The sequence below is a fragment of the Camponotus vicinus genome, unplaced genomic scaffold (assembly GCF_025532165.1).
Source record: "Camponotus vicinus isolate PSW18456_S1 unplaced genomic scaffold, iyCamVici1.0 SCAF_13, whole genome shotgun sequence".
Lineage (NCBI taxonomy): Eukaryota > Metazoa > Arthropoda > Insecta > Hymenoptera > Formicidae > Camponotus > Camponotus vicinus.
Window position 1 is genome coordinate 6,806,861 of NW_028141949.1, and position 23,956 is coordinate 6,830,816.

Here is a 23,956-nt window from a genome sequence, read left to right on the forward strand (position 1 = left end):
ATACATAGAAAACTTTTGTGTTTCCGATTTTTAAATATAATTTTTGCAACCTTTTTTCGCATAATATCAGCATTTATAATTATTATTTTATAAATCATGTCATAATACATTATTTTAAAGTAATATATATACTACTTTCACTAGCGTGAATCAGTGTATTATCACTGAAAAACAGTAAATACTCACTGATTACAAGCAGTTATAAGTACAGCACTGATTACAGTGATAATACACTGATTCACTTTTAGAGAGTATTTTTCTATACCTATAGATTTTACAGATTTTTTATAAAAAGACCGAACTTAAAGAAACATAAACATTCGTAATTAATATGTTTATATTTTATCAATATATATGTATATCAATATGTACATACATGTGTTGATATCTATAATACATTTTATATTATGTATTGCATATTATGTATTCTCTGTTTTCTGGAGTGTTCAAAATGAGATTACCCTATAAGTGCAATCTTATAATAAGAAAAAAAAATGATTATGACTAGCTATATAATTGAAATACCTTTTGCGCGAAAAGTTTTACAACTAAAAGACTTTTTTAATTAATATTGTGCGCATTAGTAGACCTGAATATCCAATCGATATCCAAATATATCCATCGAGTGTCTGCGTCGTATAGGATGTGCGCGTCGCTAGAAAAGAGAAGAGGCCAACGCCAGTGGTTCGAGCAACGATGGCCAGTGGACGAGGGCGATCGATGTGATCCGTGGCGCGTTCAATGCCACTTGGAGAACATTGAATTGTGTTCAGTAGCAGCAGCAAAGAGACAGAGAGAGAGAAGAGAGAAAAAGAGAGGGGATATACCCTACGATCGATGCTTATATAGCTAGCTACGGACGCAACAAATCGTTCCAGTCGTTGTCTCTCGTCTCAGGATTAACCCGCTTTTTTTTTCTTTTCCTCGGATTAGCCTCGATATATTCCTCCGAGCCTTCGCCGCGCGATATACTTTCACGATGTCCGCGGCCGCTTAATTAAGACTGATCAACCGACCGTTCAGCCGATCAGCCTTGCCGGTTCAATTATCGCGGCGAGTGCTCGAAGAAATAATAACGCGCGAGACGATAACGATTTGTTTCGTCACATGCGGGGATAGGGAACTTCAACATGTTTTACGGGACGTAAGAGATTCCTTGCGAGCGCTTCCCGTCATCGTCGAGCGGAAGTTGGAGAGGAGCGCGCCTTTAAATAAGTCGAGATCGCGCGCGGCCGGGCATCATCTCGATCTTGAAACTGCGGCGCAGCATCCCTAAAGGCTGGAGTCGAATCGTCGCAGCGGTCGCCGTGTGAAGAAAGTGTTGCCTCCTCTCTTCTCACGGGGAGCTTCGGAGATCTCGACCGAAAGCGAGATGCCGCCGCAGGAGAAACTCCCCACGGCTGATGGCAGGGTCCTCGGGGATCTGTCCTCGAAGGACGCGAGTCCTGACGGATTGTCGGCCTCGGCCTCGTCCGAGGTCGGATTTCCGGTCAAGAATGGCCTCAAGAGCGGCGACCAGGAGGATGATCCGGAGCAGCCCAAGGATATAGACTTCGATGATCTGCTGCCGCACATCGGCGAATTCGGTACCTATCAGAGGATCCTGTTCGTGCTGATGATACCGTTCGCCTTCTTCGTCGCCTGGGTGTACTTCTCGCAGATATTTATCACGCTTGTGCCGGAGGGACACTGGTGCCGCGTACCCGAGTTGGAGAATCTCACTGTTGAAGAGAGGTAGGATATGCAAATCGTTGAGTTTCCGCTTCCAGCGAAGATGAAGAACCGTATATGGAATATTTCTAGAGAGAGAAAAATTTTGTTAATAATATTAATTGAAAACTCTTAGTTCTGCAAGAGTTTTCATACAAGAAGCACTTCAGCTGTCACTATTTTATGATGATGACAGCTAAATTTTATATATCTGTAGCATGTATTTCACACTACAATTAATATTCTCTTCCTCCGCTTATCTCTTTTTTTAAAAAGGAACATATTTGTAGCGCGATAAGATGTTAAATAAAGAATCGTTTACTTGATTTATTGCTTACTTTGACGTTTTGATTACATCTTGGAACATCGCGGTTGCAGTAATATGCGAGTCTCGTGTACCGTTTACAATAGATATTAGGAAGATTAGAGAGGAGGCTTCAAGAGATTGTATTCCAGTCTGTTATAATTGCCCGTACACACACAAACATATTTTCTTAATATTCCGATTATCCATGATAAGGTGATTCGCTATCTATTGTATTTTACTTTATTTGTTTCGAAAGATTCAGTAAGACTTTATAATAAAAAATTAAATTTATATATATTGTCAAAAGTGCGACAATGTATATAAATTATGTATTATATAATTGACATTTAACTTATTTAGAATTATTTTCTCTTTGAAAATTAGAGCCTTTTCTTATGGAAAAAATTGGTTACAGAAATACCTGTAAGTTTAAAATAAATAAAAAAACGTAAAAATAGAGAGCACCATTTATACTTATGCAATATTCGCATTTATATAACTTGTTAGTAATAATTGCTGCAAGATATGTAAATTTGATTGAAAAGATATATAAAATTCATAAAAAATATAGTATGTTAATAACTTGTAAAAGCGTTCCTAACATTAGGTTGCACTTCGAATAAACAGACTTCCTTTTGCTCTCTTGCGTTAATAAATATATAAAAAAAATTAAACAATACGACACACGTGTGTTTGCTATTCTCGGCGTTATCGTCGATCTTCCTCGCGGCCACGTCGTCGTCAATGTGAGCATTTTTTTCTTTTCATCTTGGTCGCATGGAACCTGCAAAGCGCGAGATATTAGCAGCCAGGGAAAGTGTGAAAATAATGCGACACACGCGGCGAGACCTTCGCAGTTACAATTCGATTGCACGATGAAACTCACGTGTTCCAGTAAATCCTACGTACGATTTAATAGTCTTTTGACGTCAGAACATAATTATATGTATTGTAGAGATAAATGACCGGCTGAGGGCAATATTTTTGCAGAAAGACACTCGTAAGAAATATATAAATGTTAATATGATAATGATTTGCAACAACGTGTTTTGATCGTTTTTAAAACGAAGTAGTCAGTACGTGACGCTTTACTCATTAATTTGCATAATTAATGAATTCATTGTTATAATATATTTGCATTAAGTGGTACTTAAGTTAAATAAAATTAAAAAATAATTTTTATAACAATCGCGTTCCTCTTCTAAAGAAAGAAAATTAGCGAAGAGAATATTTAATGAGTTTACTCAATTATGAGTTATTAGTTATGCAAATTACAGATAATTTAGAAACTAAAAATAACCAAACAATTAAATAAAAGTAACTATTTTTTATAAATTTTGTTTTTCTAAAATACATTCTTATGTGTCGCTCGTAAAACTTCAGTCTTACGATACTTTACGACGACATATATCTTTAATATTTACCGTAAGTGTTATTAACTGTCAGTGAGAATTGAATATTAATAAGAAAAATACATTTTCATTTCGAGACATATGACGTCCAGCTGCTGGATACGTAGAATAATGCATAATAATGTAGAATAATAAATTCGTTCGAAACCTTCGTACAAGTAAAGAGAGCGTGAACGCGAGAAATATTTGTGCAAATCTTTCGACATAAGCTAAAGCCACACGTGATTACACGTCAAAGACAAGAAATGCGTACTTTATACATGTAGGATGTTCCTGCCATGTATATTTCAATCTATACTGAGTAATAGCGTCATTGTAACATACGATAGAGGTTGCAAAAGTTATTCGAAAGTTGTATTCATTTCGGGCGCGAAATGCAATATTTGATTATACAGAATGTTTCGCGTTCTATTTTAATGAATTCGCGAAGCTTCTCTATAAACTCTCTGAGGAATTAAAAATTCTTGTTAACAAAACTTTAATTAGATGCCATCTTTTTTTATTTATTTTATAATTTTTAATTAAATAATTTATTAAATTAATTTATATTAATTTATTAAATAATAAGCTTAATGATTTAAGCTTAAATTTTAAAGATACCTTCATTCGAAGATAAATGAAGAATACATGCAGTTTTACATTTGCATCCTTGAAGCTTGCTTCGTAAAAAAGTGACAGGTTTCTTTTATCATTTGTAATTGAAAAACTATTTATATCTCGCAGAGTACTTCTTTTTTAAACAGATTCTAAATTGTACAAAAATTCAAAATTTGTTGAGAAAGTCTTATATTTTGTATGTACATAAAAAAAGAAATTTTTTTATATAAAAGAAATTATACGATATTTTTATCATTATGAGTTTTTTTGAAAAATTATTACAAGTATTTTTGAATAATATATATTGAAAGATAGAAGGTTTTATGAAAGAGAAACGATTTTTTTTCTCGATGAGAGATATACAATTTTACACATACGATCTGTAACTTCAACATTCTTGCGCAGTTAGTTACTGGACTCGTGAGTGGAGACGCTCTCGCGCGAATGTATCAAGGATGAAAAAAGTCTTACGTGCGTTGCAATCGATGTCGAATGCGTTCATTCGTTTGTGTAAGTCTTGCGTAAAGGTCAGATTACGTGCGTTATTAATCGAAGGTGTGCATACACCGATAATTGAGACCTTTATATGCCTTTTTCATTGCTGGCATCATTTTCAACTTCCTGTCAGGATCTATAAAGCTTGACATTTATTCGTGATCAACATTTAACATTTTACTGGAACTTTTCTTATTATATCGACTGTCTTATGAGAAACCTACATTAATTTTATTTTGTTCTAATTTTTTTCGCTTACTTTTTCAGGATTGCATTGGCGATACCTCTCGACGAGAATGGTTATTCCAAGTGTACCATGTACGATGTAAATTATACAGAAATAATTTTAAACGGGATCAGAGATGCAGATCCGAGCTGGCCGACGAAGGGTTGTTCGCATGGTTGGGAGTTCAATTTTACCGACATACCTTATGAAACCGTGGCAACTGAGGTAAGGATAAAAAGGCTCAGGATCAAAAAACGAAAATTGATAACTTGAAGAATCACCGGGATAAGAAATGGCATTTCTCTTTCCCGATCTTTTCATTAAACGCATTCGCGACATTATTGGAACATATTTTGAAGTAACGTAAATTGTATCGCGTAGGCAGGTAATGAATGACAATAAATTATTTTAAATTTGATCAAGATGTAATAAATAAGCATTTGAGACAACCGGAAAAATGCTATATTCACATAAATCCTAGAATTTAGTAGATTATAATTAAATATTATAATAAACTGATTAATGTCATGAATCAAATTTGTTCTTAACAAAAATATCGAAATCATTCTTTCCAAGTTTATAATTTTTTTCTATATATTTATAATAAACCTCAAAGTAAAATCCTATTAAAATAAATTTTGTAAAACCTTTTAATTCTGCAAAATATTGTTTGAGAAAAGCTTTGTTTTTTGTCTGTAACTCCGAAACTATGCCTCGATATTTTCGTTAATAAAAAAATCACCTTCAAATTGGCTAGAAAATTGGTTGTTAAAAGGACATCCGGTAATTTTGAGACATCTGTATACTATCACGGTATATTACAACACATTACTATTATATATTGTGAATGCGCTGCAAAATGAATTAAATCCAATACATGAAACGATCTTGAGAAGAGATTTTAAGGAAATTCTAAAGAGATTCTGAGAGATACATTTTAAGAAATTTTAATATAAAATTTTAATATAAGAGAAATCGTTTTAATTTAGATTCAAATAATAAAGCAATCTTTTCACATTTATCAAATCCGTTTAAAACGGAATTATATCGTCAAGTAGGTTCTAAAAGGATTGTTCGCTGTTTTTTTTTTGTAAAAAATTAAATCTTCTCGTGCTTCCCCTAATGCGTTAATTCTCGCACAGTTACATTTTAAGCTCTCGGAAATTTATAGACTTATATAGCGATGGTACTCTCTGTTGATTCTCGAGAAATTAATTATTCGAGCCTCCGTTGCAGCTAGGATGGGTGTGCGAGCAGAGCGCGTTGCCCACGACCGCCCAGAGCATCTTCTTCGTCGGCGCGATCTTCGGCGGCCTCTTGTTCGGATGGATCGCTGACAGATATGGTAGAATACCGGCGTTGGTCGGTGCCAATATCACCGGATTTCTAGCAGGAGTCGCGACCGTGCTGGCCAACAGTTTCTGGGAGTTTGCGCTGTGCCGGTTCTTCGTCGGCTTCGCCTTCGATAATTGCTTCACCATGATGTACATATTAGGTATATATATATATATAATGCATATTCGCGCGTAGGTTCTTTGTAGAAGAAATAGTTAAAAAAATGTTCAATCCTATTTAAAAAGGATTTCTTTTATTAGCGATAAGCGATTAGCGATAATTCCTTCTTTATGGAATTTATTGTCTTGAAGATACATAAACATTATGAAACGACGTGTCTCGCGGTAACACGTATACGTTTAAAAGGATAATAGATTAAATAATAAAAGTTGCGTCATCAATTATGACAATAGAATAATGGCAATGATAATGACCTCGCCAAAAATAATTGGCTAATTATTAATCCAGCACGCGAAGATTTCCCCTTTTTGCGCTTGCATTTTATTCGGATATGGATATTAATTAGAAAAGATGGACGTAAAGAAGCGATAAAGGGTCAATTATGATTCACTCACAATATTTTATTAGTGTGATAACTATTCAAATACAATAATGTGAATATAATTGCCGCTTCGATTGTCAATAGATCGCACTACTTGAAACCTATCTTAGATATAACGATATTCTATTTTCGTCAAATGAAATTAGCAGAATTTTAGATCAAAATCAATTAAGCTTTTAGAATCATTTCTCCTTGTTTTATCGCGCTTGTCATGAAATCAACGATTATAAAAAAAAAGTTGCGATGAAAACTCGCGTTCCCATTCAAAGCGAATATTTCTCATATTCCAATTTTAAGAACAATGCCTTGTGATAAAGAGACACATTTTCCTTGCGTATTCACCAAACCGTTACATCAACCTTAACCCCGTCAGAGATTCGTAATCTATAAGCGCGATGATCGTCGTTATTTCAATGCAATTGCAATTAAATTGATTAAAATGTGACAAAATCTTTCACATTATCATAAGCGAATTGAAATTCAACTTTGATTCGCACATCGCATGCTTGTATGTACGCATATATTGCATTTCTAAAGAAAGATATGGGATTTTCACTTAACCTTGATGATGAATTGGCAATCTAATGCGGACAATTGTATCCTAAATTTTCGACTATCGCGAATCATAGCCGATTCCAATCACTCGATTCAGTTTTCAGGTCAAGCTTGTCCAGAGTTTGACTCATGGTAGTCACGGTTATCGCACTCGCGCCTTCTGTCAGTTCCGTTTCGCCGATTTCGCAGGTAGAAGCATGCTATTATTGCCAATATCAGAAGCGTGCTATTATATTAAAGGATTGCCCGCGGCACGTGAAAGGATCGTTTGATTGGTTACATTCGCTGACATTTAGTCGAGTTTCAGGGTGCCTATCGCGCGATTACTATAATCACCCGATCACTACAATCATCGACGCTGGAGCTTTGCATCTCATGACAATTTGCTCTTCTTTTTCAAAGAAAAAAAAACAAAATATATTAATTAATTGTTACATAATACTTGTGGAAAAAATTTAAAAATCAGAAGTATGTACTCATATATCGTGTAAATTTATAAAATTATTCAAGAAGTATATGCAATTAGCGCATTTTGAAATTTGTTTATATTGTATCGTAACCTTGGTTGAATACGCCTAGATCAGTTCACCGATAATTTTACGCTTCACAGATGGACGATCCGCGAAGGTAGCGCATTAAAAAAATGACCAGTCTTAGTTGATCTAATTACGATACTGTCAGCGATGTAATATGTCATCTTTCTAATAAACAGGAAGCGATATTGCTACTTCAAGTTCGCTGTCGGAGAACTTATTACTGCACAACAAAGATGATGAAAGAGACATGTTAGACTATTGACGTAATGAAAAGTTTGCCCCAACTATTAGATATCCTGCGCGGTTTATCAAGTTTATTAGGACTTTAAAGTGTTTGCTGAAAACGCGATGACATTCAGTTGAAAAATAAATTATTATGTAAGAAGGATATCACATATATATAGAAATTTTTGATAATTATATGATTATTTTAACATGATAATCATATGATTATTTTAAAAATTAAAATTGTCAAAAATAAAATAATTGCCAAAAATAAAATATTCAATTGTCAAAAATAAAATAATCATATGATTATTTTAACATGATAATCATATGATTATTTTATTTTTGACAATTGATTATTTTATTTTTGACAATTATTTTATTTTTGACAATTATTTTATTTTTGACAATTATTTTATTTTTGACAATTATTTTATTTTTGACAATTATTTTATTTTTGACATATTTTTGACAATTTTAATTTTTAAAATTGTTATCATTTTAAACTAAGACTGTACTTAAATCAATATTGATTTGCTTCGCAAATGTCGACATTTAGAACAGTGTTTCCTTTTTAGTGTTGGAATATGTAGGACCAAAATGGCGTACCTTTGTGGCGAACATGTCGATAGCTCTCTTCTTCACGTTCGCCGCCTGCGTCTTACCGTGGATCGCGTACTTTCTGGCCGACTGGAGGATGACCTGCATCGCCATATCCGTTCCTCTGGTTCTGGCAGTGGCGGCTCCTTGGTTGGTGCCAGAGAGCGCAAGGTGGCTTGTCAGCCAAGGTCAAGTGGAGAAAGCCATCAAGATCCTGGGTAAATTCGAACGCATGAACGGCACGAAAGTGCCCGACAACGTCTATCAACAATTCCGCGTAAGAATCGCACGTTTATTGCCACTTTTTCTCGCTTTTGGAGAAAGCTTGTTGTATCGAATTTAATGATAAAAATTTACGATGTGCGTCGATGTAACAGGAAACATGCGCCAGAGCGTGCAAGGAACAGGAAGCGGACAAAACTTATTCTGTAGTGGATTTATTTAGGAGCCCACGCTTGCGAAACATTACGATCCTCCTTATTCTCATCTGGTGAGCATCGATGAAAATATTTCTTCCACTTTTGAAATAAAATTTATGTCAAAATTAAATGCTATGCGCGATTATGAAATATATAATAAAAAATTTTAAATGCCAATATGTCGGATAAAATAATAGATACTCGATAGAAAGTATAAGTCTGCATTTTATTTATATCTTACAATGCAGGATGGCGATATCGCTGGTATTCGATGGTCACGTTAGAAATGTAAATAATCTCGGACTAGATGTCTTCATGACATTTACCATCGCGGCATTTACCGAACTACCCGCCGATACGTTCCTTACCCTTGTTTTGGATCGATGGGGTAGGCGGTGGTTGGCCTGCGGTACTATGGTAATTTCCGGAATTTTCAGCATTTGGGCGAGTGCGGTTTCAAACAGTGAGTGGACATATTAATTCTTCTCTTTCCGATATATACATTATAATTATATATTATTTAATTAAGAATTTTTGATTTCAAGAAGTATAAGTATAGAAATTATACAATTATAATATTATTGCAAGTGTACCAAAGTATAGACTATAGAATTACATTCACATTTACATATCTTTTTTAAGCTATTATGTTGCAATTTATACAATCTCTTTCGTTTTAATTGAACGTTTTAGATATTTATTCGGCCACCCTAGCGATTGTTGGCCGATTCTGGGTCAACATCTCGTATAATATCGGTCTTCAATATGCGGCTGAAGTGTTGCCAACAGTTGTAAGGGCACAAGGGGTCGCCTTGATCCATATAATGGGATATGTCGCTAGTATCCTCGCACCTTTTGTCGTTTACTTGGACGTTGTCTCGTCCATTCTTCCATTATTGGTTCTGGGTACTATGGGCATCCTGGGCGGTCTCCTGACACTCCTGTTACCGGAGACGCTGGATAAAGATTTACCGCAAACCTTGCAGGATGGCGAGGATTTCGGAAAAGATCAAAAGATGTGGGATATGCCGTGTCTCTCGAAGTAAGTGTCACATTTTTCACATTATTAAATACATGTGTATAAAAATATCATTTACATTATATTTCATGAAATATTTTTCTCCCATCTCTCCTTTATCTATTTCAAACTTGACATATTTTTCCTCTACTTTCTCTCTCCTTTTAATTGAATGCAATATAATTTTAGTAGCAGTTGTAGTAGAAAATAATAGACTTTTTTTCTCTGAAAAAGATATCATATTCATATTTTTATATATTTTATATATTTTATTCATATTCGTATTTTTTTAGGAAAAAGCCTGTAGACGTCGAAGTGCCACCGGTGGCCATCTTCCGATCATTCGAACGCAGCAGTCTGCGAAGTTCAATGAGAGCGTCCACCCGCGGCGAAACCCTGAGGAGCAGCATGATACAAAGATCGAGTATAAGATCGCGGAAGAGCGTAAACGCGGCCACGGAAGCGGAAAACAAATGAATGTCCCAAGGCGCTGTTTTTTTTTATATATTCCTCCTTTCTACTGTTGTTCCTTCCTTCATCATGTGATATATCGGAGCTACTAAAATCAAATTATATTTGATGCGCACATTCGTATACTATAAACCTGCAACGGTATAGCTTTAAATCGGCAAAAAATAGAGTATTGCTTTCTTCTAGCGTACTCTTATTTAATAAGAGGAAAGGTAGGGGCAGAATTATGCGATTAGTATGTATTAGCAGAAGTAGAAAGAAATAGAAGTGTCAATTAGAACTTGGTTAAATTAAGTTCTAATCGATCATTCTACATATATTCCTACTGTGATTTTACATCATAGAATCTTTTCAATCTTCCTCACTATATTTTTAATCTTATATATGTGACATCTCTGAAATTTAATTCAAATTTCGAGAAAGTAGATAGGGATTTTACGGGCAGCTATGTAAGCAGTATTAACATAATTTACAATTTTTTATTGCAATAAATAAATTTCTTCCACATAGTTGTATTTAGTAATAGGAAGAAACTGAGTAAAGTTTAAAAACACGCGAATCATACGCTTCTTTCAAGGAGAAAAGATTTTTCGAATGCGTCGTTCCAATCTCGAGGAATCTAACCGCATTGAAAAATAGATGAGAGACAGATGAAAGGCAAATACTCGAGATAATGTAACATTTCTTCTATGCATTTTACATTCATCATGTTGCTGCGCGTGCATCATCTATTGCTCATACCCAATATGATATTATAATGCATATCAAGTTTTTTTCGAGCTATTTCAAATGATGCGATGTGCTGAATACGAATGAAGATTTTGCACCGCAAATGACAAATTTTCGAGCAACAACTTTGTTGTGATAAAATGCGATGTCGATACATTTCTGCTTGTCATCAGAAACCCCAGGTAGCACATGTTCGTTTTATATATGTGTCCAATGTTTTTTAACCATAAAGTATTAATAGGAAACGTTTCTATGGAAACGTTTTTAAAACCATAGTTAAGGAAACGTATTTTTCACGTTTCTATAGATAAAATAAAAACTAATTTTTAATTAATTTCAAATTATATATACATATAATTATATATACATACATACATATAAATATGTGTGTGTGTGTGTATATATATAATTATTACGAAAACTATATTAATTTCTATTTACAAATATATGAATAAAATCACTAAGAATCAGTATTTCATTGATTTCCAGTAGAAATGCTTATTTTTTGTTACAAGTCGGACAAGTAAATGTCCGACGAATAAACGAAAATGATCCGTTCATTATCTATTTAAGATGTAAAATAAATTATCATCTATTTAAGATGCATTTTCAATATGCATGTAAATATAAATAAAATTTTTAATTTTATACGAAGTAGATAAATTATAATCTAATATTACTGATTAAAACAGTCAATATTACTAATTCTTTCAGTGAAATATTATTGATTTACAATGCTATAATAACTTATAACTGCTGTATCAATGACTCTATTTACTGTTTTCAGTGATAATATACTGATTCACTTTTAGAGAGTCTGTATAAATGCATTATTTTATTAATTCCATGGGAAAACGAATAAAATTTTTACAAACATTTAACGAAATTTTTACAAACATTTAACGAATAAAAGGAAAAAACATATTTTAAATACGTTTTTTTTTATCAGAAAAGAAACATATTTCTTAACTTTTTTAAGTGGACGTAAGATTTTAACTAGAAACGTTTAATTAGAAACGTTTTTAAGAGTCGGTTGTGAAACGTTTCGAAGAAACATTTGTGTAACGTTTTTGAAACGAATATGTGCTACCTGGAACGTGTTCTGAAAATATTTCGCTAAAATTCAGAAAAAACTCGATTTATGTACATATAGTATTTCACAATGTAAATAAGCTAAGAGAGCTATTAAAAATTCATTTGTATCCTGTTAATCTGTGTTAATAAACGTCAACTAATGTTCGGTCTAATTAATTAAGATAATTATCGGTATGATCGTTTTTGAATAAAACCGAAGGCTTTCTATTGAAGGTATGAATATCAATAAACGGTAAGCTATCGACAGCTTCTCAATTATAATATATAACTGGTGAGAGAATTATGATGCATGATTTACTGTTGCATGTTTCTCAAATTCATAATTGGTGTAGACTCAGTAAGTCTCAGCGTTAATATTAAACATACTATCGAGATCACTATTATGAGATCAATAAACAGTTTATTGCTGCATATAGATAATTTAAATTATCTTATTATAGAGCAGTAAGTATCAATGAAACGTCGATGATCGATCGATGATTCAACATAACAAGGGTTTCTTTGAATTTGTTTGATTGCGGTATCTCGTCGTCAGTCGTCGTCTCGTCGCGATTTATTATCATCTAGCGTTCGAAGAGAACCTACGAAATCCATAATCTTTCGCGTTTATCTAAACTTCGTGACATATAGAACTGAATTTTGAGATATAGTCACTGCTATTTTATACAGGGTGTCCCTGAGCATGAGCTCACGCACTTGTGAGGAGGTAGAGCACAGTAAATTAAATAAAGAAATCCTATTCCATGTAACGATTTTTGTAATAATAATAGAAATATTAATTATTGAAAGTTCATCACAGTTACTTTCAAGGTCAATTTTAAGATTGACAGAGGCACTTTCAGAAAAAACGTTTGATACAAAAGTTTCTTATTTTTTCACGTACAATTCGAATCTGTAATAAAAAGTACCATGTTCCCCTAAAAAAATTCAACTTCCGATCCGGATAGCGTATTTCCGGTGGGAATCAAAAGTTGAAAATATCACCATTTGATAGAGCGTACCCGATTTATTTAAAAATTGTTCGCGATTTTTGACAAAAGCCATTTATTTTCATTTTAAAAGGGGTGTACGGGTGGTCTGGGACACCCTGTATATATAGTTATTATCATCATGTATAAATATATATACTCCTGTGGACAAAATTAACGCATAATTTTTTTCACTTTTTCTTTAAAAGCTGATATTTAAATTTTAACGAAAAATTTTAAAGAAAAAAAAATTATGCTTTAATTTTGTCCAGGAGTATATATATATATATATATATATATATATATATATATATATATATTCGCGATAACAAGTCAGATCGGTAGTTATAATCGACGTTATTCGAGGTGTTTTATCTTCGAGGAGGTCTGCAAGAATTATGCAATATCATGTGGACATTACGCACTTTGCTATCTAAAATACGGGTAAAAGAAATTATTTAATTCGTGAAAAGACAAATATATTGCAATCATCAAAGTGTTTTTATCAAAATTGCCTTTTAATTAACAGTTACTTAGTTTTTTCCTTCTTACTAGAACATTACAAAGCGTGCAAGAAAAAGAAAAACAAGGAAGAAAACGATGAAGAGAAATAAAAATTTAAATAGTTAATTAAAATCATAAAAAGTAATTAATAATAAATTAATTTCCACAAAAATACTTCTTTGATTAAAAAAAAAATATATCTCTTTTCAAATGTGTGAAAATATTAGGTCTTGCAATTCTATTTAAATGTAGTAATTAATCAACTTTAAATTTTTATTATTTTATTTTGATTATTTTGATTATTTTTATTTTTATTATTTTATTTTTATTATTTTTATTTTTTTTTATTTTTATTTTTTTATTTATCAATTTTAAATTTTTATTTAAATTTTTATTTAAAAAAGATTTTCACACGAGTGAAGCAAATTACACGAACAAATGAAACAAGCGCATAAATGGCCAATCAACATCGCAGAAAAGAGATAACAATATCAATAATATGCCTTCTTTAAGAATGAAAATGCGTGATATTGATGATTGACTTCATTAACATTACATTGCAATAATGAAGTTGAAAAATTAATAATATATTGACTTATTTCACACGCATATAATTTTCTCATTTATTATATGATAATTCCGTATGCATTTTCCTGAACTATTAATAACAAGGAGATATTCAGATGGTTTATATTAAATGTTTTGTATTATTATGTTTCTGCAGTTTGCGTCAAAAGTCTAATAAAATTTTATAATAAAAATTGGAACAGCGATCAAAGCGTGATTGCTAGTTTATTTCTGACTTGGCATTGGAACTGCGAGATAATTCGAATAATGTGTCGAGTATTTGCGTATCCTGGATTCACAGGGTGAGGAGGGTGATATAGAAATTGTGATAACCGATTTACGCGATCATACTTAACGCAGTTCTTCCTCGCAAGACTAGCGAGTATCGTCTTTCGAGAACAGCCAGACTCCCGAAAATATAAATGTGTTAGGTAACGTAAAGTAAGTGTTATATTTAGAAAATTTTCTATATGCGCTCGCGTGTGTATCGCAAAGGTCGATCGTGTCAATCTTTTCTCAGGTGAGCAAATTTGCATACAATTTCGCGAGAACGAGAAATTTCTACGCTAGCGAGTGAGTTTAGCGAATATTATGGAATCTTTTACGCTGCACGGAAAAAGTAAATTGTATAAAAAATGTTAAAATCGCTAAGAAGCTTATAATAAAATAAATTTTCATTTTTTAAACGCATCGATTTGACAGATTCTGATTTTTTTTTAGCAAGAACAAAATTTTAACTAAAAACTAAAGTAACTCGAGATATCTTTGTGCTCAGATATTGATGGTGTTAGTTAAATTATGCTAGTGGTTGTCGCAGAAATAATGATTAATCGGATGCTAGAGATAATACAAGTCAAATTATGAGATAACTAAATTTATAACAAATCCTAAATTTTTCGATTTTACTAATTTATTATACTTTAATCGTAATACAGCAAAATTATTATTTAAAAATAGTTTGTAAGAAATTTATCCTTTTAAAATAAATAATTTTCCAAATTATGAGACAACTAAATTTATAACAAATCCTAGTTTTTTTCAATTTTATTAATTTATTATACTTTAATCGTAATACAGCAAAATTATTTAAATAGTTTGTAAGAAATTTATCCTTTTAAAATAAATAATTTTCGAGCGGTAATTTCGAAATTTCTAACATTTGCTTCACTTGTACAAAATTCTGGATTTTTTAGAAAAACTTTACGCATTTATCTTATTATGCATTCTAAATTAATGACGTCATTTGATAAGCGTGTGAATCTTTTTCATATTTTCCTTTCTCATTTCCCTTAGCAGTCGAGCTTCTTAAACCTTTCACTACTTTTTTTCCTATTCGAAATATTCTCGCAGTATATTCATGATATATGAGCTATACGTCACGATAGTATATCGCATTTCAAGCTGAGCTCGTATATTAATGATACTCAACTGAGTTTCTCCTTCATATAGCGTCTGAGTTTCTTCTTCGTACAGCGACTTGTGTTTAGCAACAAAACTTCGTTACCATTGTCGTCGCGAACGTCGTCAATTGATTTCGTCGCAAATGTACTGCCGGATCTCGATATTAAATCGTTAAATTGATGGAGTAATATCGTTACATTTGCGATTGTCGTCTTATCAGCATTTATAATTAATTTACGGTGCACATTAGTTCACGCTTGGTGAGGCTTTTCGATAGTATTCTTCATTGTAACGTAATCTTTCTGTTCTAACGCGAGATTTAAATTTGAAAGTTGTGATGTGACATAGCATGATGATATAAATAAAAAATTAAATACGTGAAAAGTTCATAATTACAGTGAAATAAAAAAATAAAAATGTGAGTATCAATGCTTTTGTATAAAAAATAGAAACGATTCATTTTTGGATGCATGATGTGCTAAGAAATATTTGCAAAAGTTAAATGGTAGAAAAATAAATCCGAATTAAAAATATTTATAATTAAAAGATAGTTTCAAGATCTTTCTAAAATTTTTTAGAAAAGAAAGGAAACTTATCATAAAAGAATTATTTGGAAAAAAATTGATTATAAAGGTGCTATAAATCGATAGTACATAAATGCTATCCTAAAGTGAAAAATAGTCTCGAAGATATTTATGCATTCAAATGTTTAAAAATAAAACTTAGGCAAAATTAAAAAATATAATTCATCGATTAGTGATCGATTAGAGCTTCGTGAAAGTTCTGTATTAAATATGCAGACTTGTCATACTAATCATATAAGATACGAAAAGTAATATTTAATTTATAAACAAAGTATTTATCTTAATAAAAGATAAGATTAAATGTTAAACAAAAATTTACATATTTTATGATAACAACCACAAAGTTATTTTAAAAATAGCATTTACGAATGATTAATGACAGTTAACCTAGACAATAGTCAACTAGATATTCGCAATGTGAGTACAAACTATATAAATCCCGTGCGAAATTATTTTAAAACTATTTTCAAATATATCAAGTGTTTATTTATGTACGTGAACAAAGTTGAAAATTTAAATTTAAACAAAATCTTGTATAAACATTTTACGATTGACCCGAGTCACGCGGAATTAAAAGCACTCGTATAATAATCTTGTATAAAATACATTGTGTTGTCTCTGTTTAAAAATATTTTCTGAATTATCAAATGCGTCAGACCACTTTATAATTTATCATGCCGATATTTACGAGCATGTTAACATTGACATTTGACCCTAGCAATTACGACTTTTTATCTTATATCTTATGAACGCTCCTAAATGTTAACTTTTTGTATTTATCACATTCGTCAGATATGCAATTATCACGAATACAGTATTTTTGGCTTTCGAAAAAAAGTATCAGATTCGATATGAAATTCGTCCATGAACGGAAATGTATTTAGATATTCTTGAAAACGCAAAGTGTACAATTAAATTTTTTTAATATTATTTTTTTCGATCTAATAATTATATTAGATAATATAAGATATAATATAAATAATATAAGATATAATATAAGATATAATTATAAATAATTATATAATTTATTTATATAATTTGCAAGCATTATATTCCTTCTTTCTAAATTCTAAATCCTCTTTAAAAATCTCTTTATATGGGCTCTAACATAATTATTTATATAATTATTATATTTATTAACATCGCTATTATATAAATATGTATTTTTGTATAATATTTAATATTATCTGTATGGATACTTTGTCAGATATTATGTGTAACTCTGCTGGATATTACATGCATGTAAACACTGTCCAATATCGTTAATTGCGCCAAGTCATCAAACTCATGCTTGATCTTTATAATTGTCTCAATGGGAACGCGCGCGCGCGCATATCACGAACCATTTGCACCCGTCACGTTCGGACAACACTGGCTGCTTAGATTGCCTTACTCAAGTTATCGCTTGATATATCCAAGAACCACTCGAATTACACAGACTTTGGACCACAATCTTAGTCGAGCGTCTTGAAATTTTTTTTATTTTTTGCAAGTTTGCTTATATTTAGCTTGAGGAATTGCGTAATTTATTACTTGTGAAAATTATGATATGAAAATTATGATATGAAGTTAAATTGCAAGAGTAACTTTGTCGAATATATAACGAATAAATATTATTAAGTAATTTTATTTAGTATCAAAGATATAACGAATAAATATTAAGTAATTTGATTTAGTTTCAAAGAAAAATGAATAATTTATTTCCTTCAATTTTGTTAATTATAATTCAGAAAGGAGAAGGATAAAACCAAAACCAATCATGAGAAATTTAAAAAAAAACTCTGTTTCATTTAAGTACATTATTTTCATTTTGATTCTCTCTAGCTTAAAGAGCATTATAAATTAGATATAATTTAATTTAAAATATTAAATATAATTGTTAATAACGTATTATTGTGATTAACAAATTACTCAAAATTTTCTTTCTTATTCTTTTTTTCCAAATAAATATTGATGACAATATTTTTTATTTTTACATTGTAATTAATAATGTATTTCTGGATGAAATAAAGTTTATATTCTATATAGTTTTTTATTGTATCACTTTTTATTGTACCAATGTTTTTCTAAAATTTGAAGATTTAAAAAAATACTAAATATCAAACTTTTTGTTATAATTTTCAGTTACTTAATCTGTATAATTCTAAATAATCTTAAAATCTTTTTCTATTTTAATATAAAGTTATATTCTCCTAGTGTGAAACAAAATTTATATTTTTTCTTTTCATTTGGTTCCTCAAGAATAAAACTAGGATATCAAGTATCAGCATTCCTTAGAATGATGAAAAACTCGAATGGCATAAAAAGCCCAGATGGCACAGATGCCAGTGAGACTACCATATTAAGACCAAAGTTGGAGACCTTTGATGATGTCTTGCCGTACGTCGGTGACTTTGGCAGATATCAGTGGCTGCTTTTAGTGGCTTTGCTTCCCTACAGCGTGGCATATGCTGTCCTATACTTTTCGCAGTTCTTCCTCACTTTGCTACCGCAGGAACACTGGTGCAAGATAGAGGAACTAGTTTTTTCAAACTTTACGCAAGAAGAAAGGTAAAGTTTTACCTGCGATTCGTTAAGATTCAAAACGATTTTATCAGCCCATTAAAATTCGAAAAGAAATTATTAGATCATTTTCAAACAGAATTACATACACACACATATACATGTTATATATACTCAGTAAATTATGAACTTTAGCTTTCTCGTGTTTAATATAAGCAAGTAAAAATTTTCACAGAAAATGTAAATGTATAATATATATATATATATAATATATATATATATATAATATATATATATTATATATATATATATATATATATATATATATATATATAATATAATTTTAATTAGACGCACACATTTATATATAATTAAATTTACAAGAGAGACAAAGTTTATGGTTTACTGAGATAACTTTGAGCGCAAAGTTATATAGTGTTTTAAAAGTTATATACGTCACGTATCAGCCTCTTACATTGTAAATATTTTCAGAGTGAAAATCGGCATACCAAAGTCTCAGGATTATCCGTATTACGATCGATGTCATCGACGGGACTTGGATTTTCTTTCCACTTTAAATCACAAGGATATTCGCTCGATCAAATGGGAGACAAACAAAACTATAAATTGCGACCAATGGGAGTACAATTTCACGCAGATTCCGTACGCCAGCATAGCAGCTGAGGTGAAGTATCCTTGAATGCATATACATATATACATGTGAGGTACATGCAAGATACAAAGATAATCAAGATTTTCATTCGAGTGCTACTATCAGCGATTAACTGCAATCTCTCTGTCTTCTCCATCAATTCGATATTAATCCATGAGAGATAAAACAAAATATCCATCGCTGCATTTCTTACACGCTGATTCCCGGACTCTTTGTGATTAGCTAGATTGGGTATGTGACCAGGAATATCTCATCTCAACGGCACAGTCGATCTTCTTCTGCGGCTCCATCGTCGGCGGTTTCTTATTTGGATGGATCGCCGATCACAAGGGGCGGATTCCCGCCCTGATGCTGTGCAATGGTGTTGCTCTCTTGGCATCGATCGCTACCGCGAGCGCGAACACCTTCTGGTCCTTCGCCGTCTGCAGATTTCTTACTGGTCTGGCTTTCGACAACTGCATAAACATCCCGCTGATTATCGGTGAGACCCTGATAAAGAATGACGAGCGCTAATCACAATCATCCGTTCACGGCAACCAATTGATTACGACGTATCCATTAAAATTATACGCGTGAGAATCCTTGATCATCAGTTTTTCTCTAATGTTACATAATCCCGATTACGGATCTCTCTCTCTCGGTGTGTACACATGTTTGATAATGTTTCTTAATGAATGATATTATCCAATAGGTTTTTAATGAACCGTAAACTACGCAAGTACCCGGAAGGCAATTTAACAGATTGAAATTATTTACGCATACAAACAGAGAGAATTCATATGCAAAATGCATAACTATGAATATTTTATGCACAAATATGTTACGAGCTGCAATATTATTTCGTTATTAACGGTTTACGTTTAATTACATTATATAACTCATATATTGTCTACATCATAAATCGTTAATTAAGATCTATCATATTAAAATGTTTAATATTCTATCATATTATCTATCATATTATAATATTTAATATCGATTACATAACGCGCGAATTAAATTATAAATCTTTGTAAACCCCGAATTAGTCCTCGAGTATATGGCCGTGAAGAGGCGAACCTTGGTCGTCAACGTCGCCTTCGGTTTATATTTCGCTTTTGGAAGCACGGTTCTGCCATGGACCGCATATTACATCGCAAACTGGAGATTCTTCGCCTATATTACTGCGGTGCCTATGATGAGCGTCTTTATCACGCCTTGGATTCTTCCCGAAAGTGCTCGGTACGATATTTTACATCAATCTTTGACCAAAGCTATTTTCTTTTCTCGTAATATTAAAAGATGCTGTGATAACTTTTTATATATTCTTAATTTTGAAACGTTATGAAAAAATTTCATATTTTTTTCAACTTTTTTTTCACAATTGAATGTGTAATTAAAAAGTTTAAATGTGTCAAATTCTAAAATAAGTAGACAATATGACGATATATATCTAGATATATCATATCGCTCTCAGAAATTTATACACATAGTAAGTTCGCTTCGCTCTTATCTACGTTCTGCCGTACGTCCAAACTTTCCGCTGAATAGAGCACTGTTTCACGGTTAAGATGGTTCGTCGCCAACGGCCGAATAGACAAAGTGGTGCAGAAGTTACAGCGGATAGCAAAGGTCAACAAGAAGAGCCCTGATACACGCATCTACGAAAATTTCGTGGTAAGGACTGCATGAGATGCAAAGCTTGCTTGTTCGTGAGAACAAATCGCTCTTCATCCCTTCATCATCTCTTATCATCTTTACAGAGGAACTTCACATCATCCGATATTCAAACGGAAAGCGCAACCATATTCGATCTGATAAAGTCACCACGTTTAGCGAAGAACTCTATCTTGTTAATTTTCTTTTGGTCAGTAAAATGAATTTTTATTTCCCGTTGTTGCGATCTTCTTTCGCTAATATTTTTTACTTTAATGCAAGAATTGCGGCAGAATTTCGTATATTTTTGTGGAACAATTCTAGGTCCTTGACTGTGATAGCCTTTGACGGGCACGTGTACTCTCTTAAGCTAATCCCAAGCTCAGTGTTCGTGTCTTTCTCCCTTGCCTGTGCGACCGAACTGCCGGCTGGACTGTTGCTGGCATTGGTATTGGATCGTTGGGGTCGCCGATTCTGCGGATTTATCACTCTGGCCTTGACTTGCCTCTTCAGCTTCAGCGAGTTACTGTTGCAGTCGAGTGAGTCGCATATACACATATACAGTTTTTTACGTATCTGGTAAAATTCGAAACGCTCTACCATCTTTTTACATCAGTTATAGCGAAGCTAACAATGTCGGTGCTCTCGCGATTTTGCCTGAATATGGCGGCCAATGTAGGTCTACAATACGCCGCGGAATTATTACCAACGCCCATCAGGACGCAAGGAGTCTCGTTGATTCATATTTTTGGTATAGTCGCTCACTCTCTCGCCCCATACATAGTGGACAGCGTAAGTGACTTTCTTTATTCTTCAGCAGAGAAGAAGATTTACTATATGAAACTAGAATATTATTTTTTCTTTTGATTATAGTGTATTATATATAATAAGATAATTGAGAGACAATTATTGGAACATCGCTAAGGCTGGCAAAAAAGTTTAATCAATTTATGTACATAAATGTATACAGCTTTAAAAAATTCTTAATTATTTGAAATTGTTTTAGGCCAAGATTTGGGACGGTTTACCGATGGTGATCATCAGTATCGTATCTCTACTGGCTGCTACACTGGTATTATTCCTACCGGAGACCCTCGGTCGCGATCTCCCGCAAACCCTACGTCAGGGTGAAGACTTCGGCAAGGATCAAAGTTTCTGGACGCTACCCTGTTGTAAGAGATCGAACCGGCATCGACATTATCATTCAAACCAGTTATCTATATAATTCTTTTAATTCTGTTATATTATAGTGATTCTCGCTGCAACGGTCGAGAAAATATAGTTAAGAAATTTTTAATGCCGGCTTTTTTTTATACGCGGCGATATAAATAATTCTGTGCCTTTTTTGTATCAATCAATAAAATTTGTAAACAAGGTCAAAGTAATCTTTTGATTCGATGAATGTTTTTTAAGATTTTTTTGAAAATTAGGAGAATTTATTTTGAGTAAATCGCGAACGCGCCAGAATGGAATTTACATTGTAATGAGCAGAAACGGTGGAACGAGGATAAAATAGATTCTCTTTTATTTTACATCATTATTTAATTGTTTTCTTAGATGACATTGATGAACAAAATAAGACTGAAATACTGAAATGTTTGGTCCCATGTTTATTTCGAAAATTTTCATATTTGGCAGTGTGTGAAAGATGAAAAATGCTTTCATCGCGGGAAAAAATTACGTTAGAGTCCTATCTTTATGTTAAATTACTGAGAACTTTTTACTTACGTAATACTAATTATTTCATGACAGTTGTCGCCAATTATTCTTGATGACGCATCAAGAAAGCGACAACGATCTTTTTCGTACATTCACATTATCTAGTTTGTCGCAATATTCTAAAAATATTGAATATAATAAGGCGATTTTATCTTATTCGATACTTGTGAGAAGTTGCCTTTTACGTATTTTGAAATGTCATCTTTCAGAAAAAAAAACAAAGTGAGTAAAGAATGTAATAAATGTTGAAATCGATCTAATTTCATTGAGCGTATTTGCATACGATATTTATTCAGGTGAATAAAATGAGATAACTGGCGTAAGATCCTACCTTAAAACATAAGAAAATCGAATTCATTGACATGCTTTCGATTCTTACCTAATTGATACCTTGTAAATGATAGGGAGAAAAAAATTCAGCGTAACTATGATTAATTTCTCGCTAAAATTAATTAACTTTGTACACGTTGAATTAAATAACTTTGTACACGTAACACGCTATATCCTTCTTGCGCGAAAAAAAGCTGCGAGTCGTAACAACGTGACGTAACGCATATCGCGAAGAAAAGATTTGAAAGATAATCCGATGTCCTAGAGACGATCATGTTTATCTTCAAAGTGAACTTTATAAACTTGGACGCGCATTCGCATCTCTGTCCACATTTGAACGTGCATCCCGCTTTCTTTACATCACTACTTTTTCGTTCGGTCATCGCGCATCACACACACCGCATTTGACATGTCTCGTAGCTTAATATCTAAAATCATCACATGTGGGACTTACCCGCAATATTTACAACAATTTGGCAATTTCGATTTATAACGAATCGGTCGTTATAATTTTGTAGAATCGATCGTTTGAATACTATCGTGATGGAAGCCCGCGTTCGTCACGCCTTCTTGCTGCTTTTTCTTTATTTCCTTTTCTTTATTTTTCTTGAATTGTGGAGTTCTGCAAATTTCAAAGACAATCGATAAGTTTACGAAATGGATGTCTTCTCTAAGTGTCTTAGCTAGAAATGTATATAATATAATATTTATATAATAATTTATATAATAAAATTTATATAATTTCGATACTTGTTTCTTCGAGAAATTTTCAATAAATTTA

The 23,956-nt window shown here is 32.4% G+C and overlaps 3 protein-coding genes across 12 annotated transcripts in view; 2 read left to right on the forward strand and 1 right to left on the reverse strand.

The window, feature by feature from the left end:
• The first annotated feature begins 706 nt into the window (after positions 1-706).
• On the forward strand, positions 707-10,973 carry LOC145964421 (organic cation transporter protein-like). Its single transcript, XM_083087151.1, has 8 exons — positions 707-1,734; positions 4,789-4,972; positions 5,984-6,242; positions 8,539-8,837; positions 8,938-9,050; positions 9,228-9,442; positions 9,673-10,021; positions 10,291-10,973. The coding sequence occupies exons 1-8, from the start codon at positions 1,373-1,375 to the stop codon at positions 10,472-10,474; spliced, it is 1,965 nt and encodes a 654-aa protein (XP_082943277.1). The 5' UTR covers positions 707-1,372; the 3' UTR covers positions 10,475-10,973.
• Positions 10,974-12,102: 1,129 nt separating this feature from the next.
• Positions 12,103-22,507, forward strand: LOC145964424 (carcinine transporter-like). Of its 6 annotated transcripts, none has more exons than XM_083087157.1 (10): positions 12,103-12,524; positions 18,558-18,866; positions 19,311-19,503; positions 19,714-19,972; positions 20,520-20,712; positions 21,042-21,147; positions 21,234-21,337; positions 21,451-21,665; positions 21,743-21,918; positions 22,133-22,507. In XM_083087157.1, exons 1-10 carry the CDS (start codon positions 12,508-12,510, stop codon positions 22,349-22,351), a joined length of 1,791 nt encoding a protein of 596 aa, XP_082943283.1. In that variant the 5' UTR covers positions 12,103-12,507; the 3' UTR covers positions 22,352-22,507. The 6 variants fall into 6 exon arrangements, with proteins under 6 accessions (XP_082943283.1, XP_082943286.1, XP_082943285.1 ...); XM_083087160.1 differs by having other exon boundaries at positions 12,106-12,505; XM_083087159.1 differs by lacking the exon at positions 12,103-12,524 and adding an exon at positions 14,446-14,772.
• The window catches only part of LOC145964422 (carcinine transporter), a 37,138-nt gene continuing 34,631 nt past the window's right edge, over positions 21,450-23,956 (reverse strand). For 4 of the 5 annotated variants that reach the window (XM_083087154.1, XM_083087155.1, XM_083087152.1 and 1 more), the window contains one exon: positions 21,450-23,797. In XM_083087154.1, coding sequence (XP_082943280.1) covers positions 23,680-23,797 — 118 coding nt within the window. In that variant the 3' untranslated portion in view covers positions 21,450-23,679. The remainder of the gene's footprint in view (positions 23,798-23,956) is intronic. The other variant, XR_014436457.1, reaches the window with a different exon arrangement.

Coding starts and splice junctions, on each gene's coding strand:
- LOC145964424 (XM_083087156.1), top strand. CDS start 14,802: ATGCGCTCGCGTGTGTATCGCAAAGGTCGATCGTGTCAATCTTTTCTC. Junction 19,504..19,713: donor ACGCCAGCATAGCAGCTGAG/GTGAAGTATCCT, acceptor CTTTGTGATTAG/CTAGATTGGGTATGTGACCA. Junction 21,919..22,132: donor CCCCATACATAGTGGACAGC/GTAAGTGACTTT, acceptor AAATTGTTTTAG/GCCAAGATTTGGGACGGTTT.
- LOC145964421 (XM_083087151.1), top strand. CDS start 1,373: ATGCCGCCGCAGGAGAAACTCCCCACGGCTGATGGCAGGGTCCTCGGG. Junction 1,735..4,788: donor AATCTCACTGTTGAAGAGAG/GTAGGATATGCA, acceptor TTACTTTTTCAG/GATTGCATTGGCGATACCTC. Junction 9,443..9,672: donor GGCGAGTGCGGTTTCAAACA/GTGAGTGGACAT, acceptor TGAACGTTTTAG/ATATTTATTCGGCCACCCTA.